General features: G+C 44.9%; 1 protein-coding gene across 1 annotated transcript; it reads left to right on the top strand.

Moving 5' to 3' along the window:
* The first annotated feature begins 243 nt into the window (after positions 1-243).
* Positions 244-4,519, top strand: LOC131302943 (uncharacterized). Its single transcript, XM_058329737.1, has 5 exons — positions 244-715; positions 790-897; positions 1,052-1,332; positions 2,047-2,217; positions 4,322-4,519. The coding sequence occupies exons 1-5, from the start codon at positions 244-246 to the stop codon at positions 4,517-4,519; spliced, it is 1,230 nt and encodes a 409-aa protein (XP_058185720.1).
* The last annotated feature ends 9,158 nt before the right edge of the window (positions 4,520-13,677 follow it).

Here is a 13,677-nt window from a genome sequence, read left to right as displayed (position 1 = left end):
CTGTAAGCCGAAAGCTCGTCCAACCCTTCTAACCAAAGGAATAAGCTTCCTACTTTCCCAAGGAATGCACCGCTTGAGGCATCAATTGGCCCTCTGGACACAGATCAGATTCAGAAGCAGCTTAAGCGAATTCCTGCTCTTATCTCAATCTGGGGTCTGATATGCTCCTCTCACAAGCATCGTTAGAAGCTATGCCATACACTCTCTCGCCTAGAAGTGCTTGCTGATGTGACTCCCGAGGCCATGATCTCCCTCATCTTACCTCCTACTTCAAAGCATACCGTCGTCTTCATTGACAAAGACCTGTCGATCAAGGGGTTTGATCACAATTGCCCCCTTCATATAACAGTTAAATGCCGAGGACTCTGGGTTCCAACCGTCATCATCGACAACGGCTCAGCGGTCAACATTTGCCTTCTTAGGGTAGCTTATCATTTGGGACTTACAAAGAAGGACCTTGTGCCTTCCAATGTGGCCGTTAAGGCGTACAATAGCACTCGTCGTGTTGTCGAGGGGACTCTACTTCTCAAACTCGATGCTGAGGGTTTTGAGATGGATATTGAGTTTCATGTCCTTGACATCCCCGCTACATTCAACCTGCTGCTGGGCAGACCTTGGCTCCATAGATCAGACATCATGGCTGTGCCTTCTACTCTCCATCAAAAGGTCGTGTTGGGACTTCTTTCCGGCACACTTACTTTCTACGGGGGCTCTGGTATTTGTCCGCACAAAAAAGATGGCTCTCCTATTTTGGGGATCAACCATGACAAAGAGACGTCAATCTTGCAGGATTCTCTTTCGATACATTTGGCTCAGTACTTGCCATCAACGTGGACAGCGACTTCATTATAAGCTTTGCTGCTTTGGACATAATGAGAAGGATGTCGTACATGCCTAGTTTGAGAATGGGAATTAACCAGTAAAGGGTCCCGAAGTTCCCTACCTTTCCTTCCAGTGAGGGCCGTTTTGGCTTGGGGTATGTCGTCCCTGCCAAAAATGCCAAAAAAGCAGAAAGGTACAGAAAAACCTTGAACCCTTTATGGTGATCCAGATATCTACTTCGTGCACGAAGGAGGAAATGTTGCTTACACAGGACAGGTCGAACCTTTTGCGGATCCAGAAACTAGGGAACTACTACCTGGTTTTGAGGTTTTCGGTAATGACACCTGGTCAGACAGTGATGAGGAACCAGCAAAGGCAAAATTCAAGAGGAAGCTTAACCAGGCTAAAGTGAAGACTGACTGGCTGGGATCATTTGATCAAGGGAGCTTGGAGCTGCTATTCCAAGAATTCTCTCAAGTGGGTTTTACCGAAGAAGCTAAAGAGGCCGAAGTGCTCATGCTCGGGCCCGATGCCCTTGAGGAACCGACCTCTCTTATCGTGGAAGCCAAGGGTATTCTTAAAAATTACATTTTCAAATCGCGCTTAACTTGCATTGATGACACATCTGAGTCTGACACAGAATCTGTTGAGTCGTTTGAGTCTAAGTCTAGCTCTGAGTCAGAGTTTATGCCTCTCGGCCCTCCACGTCATAGCTTTTACTTCGAGTTTGATTATGCTGTACTTGGCAACCTTGAAGGGTTTTGTGATATGAAGGAATCTACTTCTGACTACTTTGATGACTTATATATAAACTGTGTCGACCTCGACGATGAAGGGATAGATTTCAATGGGGATATTCCCAAGGAAATCCATGCCCCCATCGAGAGGGAAGATGAAAGACATGCTCAGCCATTAAAAGAAGAAATAATTTCTATAAACTTGAAAGATGGGGGCGATCCTCGAATTGTTCAAATGAGCTCCACTCTATCCCCGGAGGAGCATTGTGGTTTTAAAGAGCTGCTCACGGAATTCAGTGATATCTTCGCATGGTCTCATCAAGACATGTCTGGTATTGACCCCGAGATAGTGGTGCATTGAATCCCCTTGCTACCTGATGCTAAGCCTGTGAAACAAAAGCTAAGGCGGATGAGGCAGGATTGGGTACAGAAGATCAAAGACTAGGTCACCAAACAGATTGACACTGGTATTCTCATGGTTTCTCAGTACCCCATTTGGGTGGCCAATATTGTTCCTGTTCCCAAAAAGAACGGACAAATTCAAGTATGTGTCGATTTCAGGGACTTGAACAAAGCAAGCCGCAAAGATGATTTTCCCTTGCCTCACATTGATGTGCTTATGGATAATACTGCGGGACATACAATGCTTTTGTTCATGGTATGAACACACGCCCCTAAAATTTGGTTTTAAAATCGGGTGTGGCCTTTTTGGAAAGCGCGGCGAAATGCTTTGATTCAAAGTCGCCACTCGAGTTTTGCGGTAAACCACCCAAGGAACCGAACTTGAAACATTTGCTACGTTTTGATTGGAAAAGGTTTTGTAGACTAGTCCATTGTCACCTTTGATATCTGAGGTTCGGGAGCCAGGTTACGAGAGGGGAAAGGTTTTAAGGCACCCCTCTCCCCAATCTGGAGATCGGTTTCTACTCGGGCATTTATAAAATGTCTGATTCTCTCATTAATCGATTTTTAGCAAATTAGGGCGGGAGAACAGTTAAAAGGGGATTTAAAATTGTAACATGTTGGTAGAATGTGATAAAATGGCATATTTGCTTATTGAAACAATTAATATAGATTGAAAACAGACTCCCGTTGGAGCTTTAAACAGACTGTAATACACTGTTCTGGAGTGACGTGAGGTGGAAAAAACTAGCATGCACTGATCGAGTCACTGCATGTTAATCCCACCTGCGCACGCTACTACTGGTCCGGCATGTGCCAGTAAGCCTAATCCCACAGTTCTTAATTTCAACCCTCTGGGCTCTGGAAATGACCAGTGCACATCTAGGACAAACCAAACAGTTCTAATTTACAAATATATACAGTAATAAACAGTTTGAATGGGCTTAGAGGCCAAGAAAAGAACAGAGCACCCCATAAACAGTGTGGGGATAAAAACAGAGGCCAAAGCCTAGTTGTCATGCAATGGCAAGCCACTGGATTGAAATGGACTGGTGCACGTGGGTAGTAGACTACCGTACGCCAGCTGTAACATCTTGTCCAGTGCTTGGCTTTACACTTTCTGAGTTCTAAGATATGTTGAGTTCTGAGACATGTTCAGAAAGACCCCAGTGGCATTCCAAAGCAGCAGATATGAATATTTGAGAAAGTAAAATTAGCAAACTTTAACTATGAAAAGTAATAAACTGGTTATTAGGCATGCTCACAATGATATATGAAAAATAAAACAGAAAACAACTAGGCATTGATCCCCACGCTAGCACTGCATGTACAGCCATGACTGGCATACGCGTACTTGGAACTAGCGTGCACCGGTGCTAGCCATGCACAGCTTTGAAACCTTACTAGCTTCAGGGCCAGGACTGGTATTGATTACCAGCCTTGACCCTGCCAACGCCCCCTTCCAAGGATCAGAACAGAGTATTGTAAACGGTGGTATACCTTTGGTTTTGAGTTTGTTGGAGTGATTGAGCTTTGAACTTGTAGTTTTGATGGATAGATGAAGAATGTATGCAGGTAGAAGGGGTGTAAGACTTGTTTATCACTTTCTTTGACAAAGAAAATGATGAACAAGAGGTTAAAGGGGTGAAGCTTTAACTAGGGGTTTCGAAGTTGGTAACCCTTTGCATATAAATGCAAAAGGGGTATTTATAGAGGAGGAAGAGGGAGGTAACCAGTTGAAATGGGTTGGTTAGCCTTGTAGTGTAAGTTTCCCATGCATGCATTAAATGCATGGGACAAGGTGATGGGAGTTGGAGAGAGGAGAAGGGAACATCCCCCTGTCCGAGATCACTTCAAACAATGTATTGGATGGCATAAAAGTCCTATGAGCGTGGCTGAATAAAGGTGATGGGACTACCTTTGACCGTCGTACGCGAGTTCCTGACTTGCGTGCTCGAGTCTCTACCTGGTCAAAGGTCAAAGCTGACTGACGACTAACACGTGGCATAGGACCAGCGCACGCGGGTTCGGTACCAGCGTGTGCCAGTACGGTTTTGCTGTAGCTTTTTGGCTCTAGCCCAAAGGGTTCAAGGGGTTTTTGGAACGTTCCAAGCTCAAACACATTAACATTCTCAGGGTGTTCTTGATCTTACTCATCATTGGGGAATCAAAGACCGTAAGTAAACTAATCTAGACAGTCCGAAATAGAGTGTCTACATATGGATGGATTCTCGGATTACAATCAGATTCTCATGGCACCGGAGGACCGTGAGAAAATGACTTTCATCACCGAATGGGGGACTTACTGTTATTTGGTCATGCCGTTTGGGTTAAAGAACATTGGTCCTACTTATCAGTAGGCTGCCACGACCATCTTGCATGATATGATCCACAGAGAAGTTGAAGTCTACGTGGATTATATGATTGTCAAGTCAAAAACTCGAGAAGGCCATATCCCTGTGCTTAGGAGTTCTTCGAGCGACTCCGTAAGTTTCGGATGCGTCTCAATCCACAAAAATGCACTTTCAGAGTTACAGCGGGCAAAATGCTTGGCTTAATGATCATTTCTAGAGGAATAAAGATCGACTCGTCGAAAATCAAAGCAGTTCTCGAGATGAAGCCATCCGAGTCTGAAAAAGGAGTGTGGAGCTTTTTAGGGAAGGTACAATTCATCAACAGATTCATTGCCAAGTTGACTTTAACTTGCAAGCCAATGTTTCGTCTACTCAAGAAGGATGTCCCATTCACATGGACAGACAAGTGTCAGGCTGCATTCCTTTCTATTCAGAATTACTTGCAGAACCCATCGGTTTTGATGCCGCGTGTACCTGGGAAGCCTCTGATTCTCTATTTGTCTGTAACACCGTCTGCCATGGGATGTTTGTTAGCACAAGAAGGGGACAAAAGAGTTGAGAAGGTCATCTATTACCTGAGTAAGAAAATGGTTAAATGTGAAGAGCGTTACACTCCTTTGGAAAAGACGTGTTTGGCTCTTGTATGGGCCTGCAAAAAGCTGAGGCACTACATGTTGGCTTATCCAATGAAGTTGATTTCTTGAATGGATCATCTCAAGTATCTGTTTGAGAAACTTGCACTCACTGGTAAGTTAGCAAGCTAGTTGCTTTTGCTGGCAGAGTTCAATCTTGAGTACGTCACAAGGAAATCAGTCAAAGGGCGTGCAATTGCAGAATTTTTGGCCGATCATCTCGTTGATGGACCAGAGGACGCTGACATCATGTTTTCATATGAAGAGGTGCTGACAATTATTGAAGACGTGTGGACACTCTACTTTGACGGGGCAGCCAACCAAAAAGGATTTGGGATTGGGGTATTACCAATTATGCCTGATGGATCTCATATTTCGCTTGCGTTCAAACTAAATTTTGACGTCACAAACAACCAAGCTGAGTATGTGGCCTGTATTGTTGGCATAGAGGCCGCTCTTACACTTGGTGTCTAAAAGCTCGAGGTTATTGGAGATTCCAATCTTGTAGTCTCTCAAGCTAACGAGGACTAGAAAGTCCGCGAGGAAAAGCTGAAGCCTTAGCATCAGGATTTGGAAGAGCTGATTCCCCATTTTATCAAGGTGACCTTCACTCATATCCCTCGTTTGAAGAACCAATTCACTGATGCTTTGACGACTTTAGCTTCCATGGTCGAGCTTCTACTAACTGTCAAGCTGCGACCTGTCCTGATTGAATAGAGGGACTTTCCCGCTTATCAGTACATCAACGCCATCGATGATGTCGATGATGGCCTACCTTGGTACCATGACATATGGAACTTCGTCGAGAGTGGGGAGTATCCGACTAAGATCACTAAAAAGGATCAAACTGCGTTACGAAGGTTGGCTACCTAGTACATCATCTGTGGAGGAAAGCTGTGCAGAAGGTCTCACTGTGGAATGCACAAACTATGTGTCAATGGCGCTGAGGCGACAAGAATAATGGAGGAGATTCATGAATGAGTCTGGGGTCCTCACATGAGCAGTGTCATGCTTGCCTGGAAAATCTTGCGGCATGGTTACTACTGGTCTACCATGGAATCACAGTGTGTGAATTATGTGCGGCACTGTCACAAGTGCCAGATCCACACCAATTTTATGCATGTTTCGCCGTCCAACTTATTTTGTATGACTTCGCCCTGGCCTTTCTCTGTGTGGGGTATCGATGTTATCGACATGATTAGACCATCTGCTTCAAATGGCCACAGGTTCATCCTAGTGGTGATAGATTATTTCACTACGTGGGTGGAAGCTGAATCTTACAAAACCCTGATTGTGGTTCAAGTCACTCATTTTATTAGAAAGAACATTATCTATCGATACGGTGTCCCACAGGCATTTGCGTCAGATAATGGGACTCATTTCAAAGGCAGGGTTTTGGAGCTCTTCAAGGATTCAAGATTCAGATCCATCATTGAACGGTCTATCGTCCACAAACAAATGGAGCTGTCAAAGCAACGAACAAGAATGTCTAGACGATCATCAAGAAGACTGCCGAGTCCGCCAGAGATTGGCACGAGCAACTACCTCTAGCGCTTTGCGGGTATTGAACATTAATTCGAACATCAACGGGGGCAACTCCCTTCTCCCTAGTTTACGGGATGGAAGCGGTACTCCCCATTGAGCTCGAGGTACCGTCATTGAGGGTCATGGCAGAATGTGGACTCATGAAATCTGAGTGGCTCAACGGGAGATTCGTTGAACTCATGCTCTTTGATGAGAGGAGGCTCCGCGCCTGGTATCATGTTCAGGGGTATCAACGGAGGATCAAGTGTGCGTTCAATAAGAAAGTGAAGTCTAGTGACTTGGCTGAGGGAGATATGGTTACGAATGAGATCCGAGCACTTGTGTTCGATCCTCGTGGCAAGTTCTGACCGAAGCATTTCGAGCCTTACATTACCAAGACTATCCTTTCTGGGGGAGCGGCTTAGCTCATAGACCTCGACGGCAATGAATTCGCCACCCTGGATCAACTCAAACGTTATTATCCTTGAGAGAAGCTTGTTGGGCCAAAAACCACAAGGGTGGGCGGTTCCAAGCAAAATTTAGAGCAAGCCTACTAAACCAAAAACCTAAGGAGGCAATCTTGACAAAAATAAATAGGCAATGATCAAAAGCTCGCTAGACCGAAAACCTGAAAATGTGGTACTAGGCAAAATTTAGATTACAAAAGGAGAGGTAAATATACACGAGTGAACCTTTGCCTGAACTACGTGCGACTTGATTCCTTGAAAAGGGATACGTAGGTAATCTCTCTATAAGATTCGGTTACAATCAATCAACTTGATCCATGGTTCGCCATTCTGGTTTGTATCTCGGCAGTCGGAGCGATGTGGTGTTCAACGTTTGAATCAAAAGGGAGAAACCCTTCATTTTTCAATTTTATTGCAAAACTACTACTTCTATTACACAGCTGAGCAAAATATTAAAATAGTTAAAGTATAAAAACAGAATAAAATGCTAGAGGCCCCAATGGGCTCACAGTTTCTTCAAAGTCAGCAGAGTCTGTTAGGAATCAGTTAATGTTTTGCCTTCTTGCAACTTCTCTTTGCAGCCATATTTTGTATCAACGTTGGAGCTCCATGCTGAAATCTGGATCTGTTCCTCCAAGTTGTCTTAAACCCCAACTGTGTTCATACCCGGGGAGGTTTTGGGCATTGAATGCAGGAATGTGAAAGGTTTCAACCCCGGCTCGATGCAGCCCTTGACTTATGCCTAACTAGCAAAGGATACGCCCTGGAATGTAAAACGCGAAGCTGGTCAGCCCAGCAATCACCATTCTCTCGAAGCTTGCAGAGTTGGTGGCCATGTCCAGAAGGTTCAGCCATTTGTGCCTCCAAATGATCTCGTTTGGCGACATCTCATTCATGAATGTATACCATTCATTCATTGACATCTCCAGATATATCATTCCCCGTTGGTGGATTTGGCCCGGCAGCATGTTCCAGTTTTGCTCAGGAGCTGCAAGTAGTCCAAGTTTGTCTGATAGCCATAGTTACATGAGCGAAAAGACAAATAAGGAGCCATATAAAACTTGAGTGGAAAAAAACAAGTAAGAATCTCTGATACAGAGTGTTGAGGTAAAAAGAGAACGTGTGAAAGCCGAAAAAAGGTGAGTTGAGTGAGGGTTTACCTGAAGCAGGAAAGGGCTACCGCTGAATGTGTTGGTTTGGCCAGTATAAACCGAATCTAAACCCAAGAGCGTCTCCGCGAGAACCATAGGCACCACGTTCCTTCACATCCCCATTTGAGCAGCAATGCTCACCAGTAAGGGACTAACTTGTCCATCTGGGGACACCAATAAATAGGCAGCCAGAACGCAGATTGCAAAAGCAAACCGACGTCGGGTTTACACAGCAGTGTCCTCTGTGTTACCTTCTAAGTCGTACCATTCCATTAGTCTCATGATATTGAGCTGACCATCACTTAGCAAGCTCTCTATTGCCCCTCGGGAAATGTTGAGACAAGACTTTAGCAGCTTGGACATGCTTTGTCAATACGGCGGCATGATGATCACGCTAGAAGCAAAACCCTGGAGGTATGCTTGAAATTCCTCCACCCTGGGACATAACTCATTATCTCCGAATCTAAACACGTGGACATCGGAATCCCAGAACCGTAAGGCTACTCTCAAGATTTTGGGGCGAAGCCTCACGTTTCGAAGGAAACGAAAGGCAGCTAGGTCATGGGACCAGAAAGATAGCCAATCTCTTGCAACAAATGTTTCTAACCATGGACCAATCAAGGTTGGCAGATTGTTTGCCATTACAAGTGTTATAAGAGCTTTGCTTTTGGGAGAAATGTGTGTGTTACAATGAGCCTTTCCATCTATTTATAGCCAAAATATTCGGAAATATCAACCTTGTTTTGTGTGCCAAAGCAAAATATCAAAGGGTAAGGTGGCATAAGGCTTTCAATACAAGGATACACCTATGGACTGTCCAAAGGGTGCCTAGGATGATGACAAGGTCTTTGGCCCTTCAAGTTGAAGTCTGGTCAAAAGTGGCAACTGTAGCAGAATAGCATCCACGCGCGTCGATCCCAGATCTGCGCGTGCTTGTTAGCTATCATGCGCGTTTGGTTTCTTAGCTACGCACGCTGATTCAATTTACACCAGCAAAAACATAGCCTACTGCCTTGTGCTGTGATTTTTTACTTTCAATGTTGGGCCTGGTTTTGGACTTTTAACACTTCCAGCAGGTCATGTTGGGTACATGTGACTGCGTCGAAGTGTCGAATTTGCAGTTTTATGCCTAATGAAGATTTTGGGCTCTTAGGAGGTGATTTCAAGGTACAATCAAGGTTTCGTTGTATCGGAATTGATTGTTACAGGCTTTGGCAAGATTTCTTATGCTATACACGTTCTTTTATTGGACAAGCCAGGCATAAACGCCTTACAGCAGTTAAAGAAAGCATCAAAAAGCAAAAGGGAAAAATGCTCAAGAAAGCCCAACGACTCTCAGCTTATTCTAAATACAACAAAATTATTGAGTTCAGCAGTAGCCCCCTGATCTTGCTTTGACTTCTATGTGAAGCCATTTTACATAAGTGCTCTCCAGCCATGTTGCGAAATTCGGAAGGGGCCCCTCAAGTACTCTGTTGCTCCAGCTGCACCGATAGTCATGCAGCGTTCAGACATCGAAATCGGGAAGTTGAAAGTTCTCAATCCCAGCTCGGTGCAATTGGCGGAGTATATGGCCCGGGACATAGAAGGTAAAGCTCGCAAGGCCGGCGATTACTATTCTTTCAAAGCCAGCGGAATTGACCGCCATGTCAGGCAAATCTAGCCAAGGGCATCTCTAGACAATATCCTCAGACTACATATCGTTCAGAAAAGTGAACCATTCCTCCATTTCCATTTCTGGATACATCATCGATCTCTCAAACATACGCCTCGGGAAGTGTTCCTAGCCTACTTGTGGCGCTTCGAGCAAGCTAACCTTGTCCGAAAGCTGTATCTGCACGAGTGAAAAGACAAGTCAGAAGCCATATAAAGCTTTGAGAGAAAAGACAAGGATCTAGAAAGAACCTTGCCTGAGAGTCGAGATAAAATGAGAAAGTGCAAAAACTAGAAAAAGGTGAGTTGTGTGAGAACCTACCTAGAGCAGGAGTGGACTACCACTGAATGCATTTGCTTGACCGCTTTTAACCAAATCCAAGCCCATTATGGTTTCCGCTAGGACTGTGGAGATAATGTTTTTCCGAGCCCCCATCTGAGAAGCCATGCCCACCAAGCTAGGGCTAACCTTGTTGTCAGCAAGAACTAGCATATAAGCAGCCAATGTACAGATTGCGAGTGCAAATCGTCGGTGAGCCTGCTTGATATAATTTTCCAAGACTCCGTCCGAACCATACAACTCGATGAGTCGTGCAATGTCAAGTTCGCCAGTTCGCCATCATGAACTATAGTCTCCGTCAGCTCTCCAGAAATATTAAGCGTCATTCGCAGGAGATTCTTTATATTCTCTTGAAGTGGGGGGACAACAAGTACATGAGAGTTGGCAAAACCTTTGAAATAAGACTGAAATTCCTCGAGCGTCGGGCACAACTCGTCGTCATCAAACTGGAAGACATGCATGACCGGATCCCAGTATACAAGAGCAGCCCTAAGGAGTTCAGGGCGTGGCCTCACATGTCGAAGGTCTCGAATGGAGGCCAGACCTCGTGATCGAGAACTTGCCCTCGATGGTTCTAAACCTCGCTAACCAAGGTTCAAGCAAGGTTGGCAGAGGGCTTTCCATTTTTAAATGATAAAGAGAAATTTGTGTTTAGGAGGAGTGGTGTGATCTCAATGTATCTAACACCCTTCCTTTATAAGCAAAATTTTCAAAATATCGGCCTCGGTTCTCGTGTCAAAGGATAAGCTCAATGCATAGGTGTCCTACCACCTTGCATGCAAGGACACCCCTCCCTACAGATCAAAACTGTCTACAAGCCGTCAGCAGGAGTGACAAGGCTTATTACCTCTCAAAAAGAAGGTTTGGTTAAACAAAGGCACCTAAGCAGGGTCTGATTTGCGCATGCCATTTCTGGACCCATGCGCGTGTGACATCACCTGCGCGCGCTAATCTCAGATCCTCGCGCGTGTCTGCAATATACCAGTTGACAGTAACAAGACGCTACTGCCTTCGTTGTGTCATTTTTGGTTCCAGAGGTTCTTTTTCACTTTTGATGATTCAAACAAGTCACTATGGGCATATGTGATTGTGTCCAAGTATCGGATTCAAAATGTTGTGCTCAACGAGGATTTTGGACCCCTGGCGACTCGTTTCAAGTTTAAATCGAGGTTTTGAAGAGTTGAAATCCATTTTAGAGGGTTTTGCCAAGTTCTGCTATACCGTACACGTCATATGGACCTAATATGACTACGTAGGGGTGTTGGTTTCAGGTCGGGGCATATTCGAGTCATCTTTTGTGTCTTATATCCATTTTGCGACATTTTTAGCATTTTTCGGTCTTTTCCTTATATCGGGATGCTTTTCTCGATTTTTTCAATTCGTATAGGTCATTACGCACCTATTAGGCCTTACGGAAGTGTCAGTTTCACCCAAATTGGTTTATTTTGAATTTTGGCTTATTAATGCCCAGAATTTCATTATTTTCCAAGTATCCAAGGATTCGCGTCATATCCGCAGGTTCATTTTTCATTTCCTTTTCGAGCTAGTCGTGTGTGTACATATGCGTGTGTCCATGTGTCGATTCAGTACATGTTGTCATTACAAGTATGGTATTAGTAGTTAGTTTATACTTTCTTTTATCAATTTTCTTCTAAGAGAATTAATAAACCAGAAAATGCAACTTTTATGACTACTAATCTATATCCATATTTGCAATTGTAGAATATCAAGTCAAAATGGGCACTTCAGCCAATCAAAAACAGCATATCTACCAGGGCACATTCGCTCGCAAGTCAAAAGGGGGCTCAGGCCTAATTCATCTCTAGGCTGGGCCCAATCAAATTTATTCCCTTGCAGTAGCCCTTTGGTTCATGTTTATGATGATTTTGGGTCATTCCTGGTTGACAAACTCAATTTAGGGGTCCAATATACCTAGCAGTGATCCGTCCACATTCACATTAATCCTCGTGGGATTCCGATTGCAATCAACGATGATCTATCAAAGATTACAATCAACGACGATCTATCCGTCCGATTACAATCAATGACGATCTATCCGTTCGATTTCAATCAATGATAACAAACAATGACAATCTATCCGTCCGATTTCAATCAATCAACGATGATCTATCCATCAAAATCAAGTCAATGATGGTCTGCCCGTCCAAGTCCTTTTATTCCCCATGAGAGTCTGCCTTAGCATGAGATGTTGAACTGCTCATCCAGGATTTATCTATTTCCCCAACAGAGTTCAAACTCTCTTTTAAAAGATCTTACGATGGTCCGCCCACCTTTGATCCCTTGGTGCACAGTATTTTTATATACTTGTTTGCTTTATCTATTAAAATTTCTCTTGGACAAACTCGATGGGTATCTAGAAATCATTGACGTTACTTGTGCCAACTCAATGGTGCTCCGCGTGCTATCAGAAAGGGACAACTGTAGAAACCCCAATCTGGGTCTCCCATTTGATTTACTTCGTTTTTTGATTTTCTTGTTTCCTCGATGATAAATTGGATCAAAAACAGTCTTGAGAATGAAAAGTGTGGCAAGCCGAACATATAACTTCACTGTGGTTTGGACCGAGCCTTGTTCGTGTCGATCAGAAACCTTGTGCACGGATCCTGTCCCTATTCTTCATCGCCACCCCACTAGCCACAGGCTCGGCGGATTACAAGCCCATGCTCGCCCACTCCTTTGCAGCGTACCCTCTCCCGTCGGTCATGTGCCAGAGTCAGCAAGTCGTGCTCGGCCACCTGCGGGGCATGGCCGTTGCCGACGATGGATGGCTGTTGAATTGCGTGTCTTCCCATGCGCAAAAGCGGTTATAACAGAAGATGATCATGGGTGCACATGGATCATGCCAGCTCACCCCCAAAGCGGTTACCAGATCTGTTCGGTGACGTCACGGTGATATCGTCTGGCCCGCGCAAGGCACATGCCTGTGCTTGGAGCGCAAGTCAGGGAGACTCTATAAACACTGAAGGATAACGCCTTTGGAAAGGTACGCACTCATACACGCGATTACCCACTCAAAACCCTAAACTCTTCCTACTCTTCCTACACATACTTATCCTCTCGTCGGAGGGCCTTGCCGGGCAACCCCCGGCCAGGTCTTAGTCTTGCGCTCCCTGTGCAGCCTAGGGGAAGAAGGCTCAATAACCACCGAACCACCAGCGAAGGAACGAGGATCGAGGATCACGGGCTACACAATTGGTGAACCCGACGTGAAACGCTTTTGATTCAAACGGCTCTCACATCCTCCAAATCCCCTCACTCTTCCGTGAAACAACGACCAAACCACTAACAATGGGCGGAGATCAGACGGATGTAGCCATCTCAGGGACCAAAAACGCTAGTGGAAATGTCATCCCCCAAACACCCCACGAAATGCATATGTCCATCTCCCTCGCCCCTGGATCCGGACTCTCACCAGTTTCAGACGACGTAATGATGGCCTACATCTGTCTACTACAGCGTCGCGACGATGAACGCGACAACGAGCTGGCCGTGTTAAGGGCAGAGGTGGCTCAAATGAAACAGCACATGCAGCAAGAGACCACCCCCTCCGCATCTAGATCTGGTGGAGGGGGTA

Source organism: Rhododendron vialii, chromosome 10a, assembly GCF_030253575.1.
Source record: "Rhododendron vialii isolate Sample 1 chromosome 10a, ASM3025357v1".
Taxonomy (NCBI): Eukaryota; Viridiplantae; Streptophyta; class Magnoliopsida; order Ericales; family Ericaceae; genus Rhododendron; species Rhododendron vialii.
This window is presented reverse-complemented; position numbering and strand designations above follow the sequence as displayed.

Excerpts from the sequence above, each read along its gene's own strand:
- LOC131302943 (XM_058329737.1), top strand. The coding sequence starts at position 244 with ATGATCTCCCTCATCTTACCTCCTACTTCAAAGCATACCGTCGTCTTC. Across the intron at positions 716-789 it reads TACTTTCTACGGGGGCTCTG|GATTCTCTTTCGATACATTT; the intron begins GTATTTGTCCGC and ends TCAATCTTGCAG. Across the intron at positions 898-1,051 it reads AAGGATGTCGTACATGCCTA|ATATCTACTTCGTGCACGAA; the intron begins GTTTGAGAATGG and ends ATGGTGATCCAG.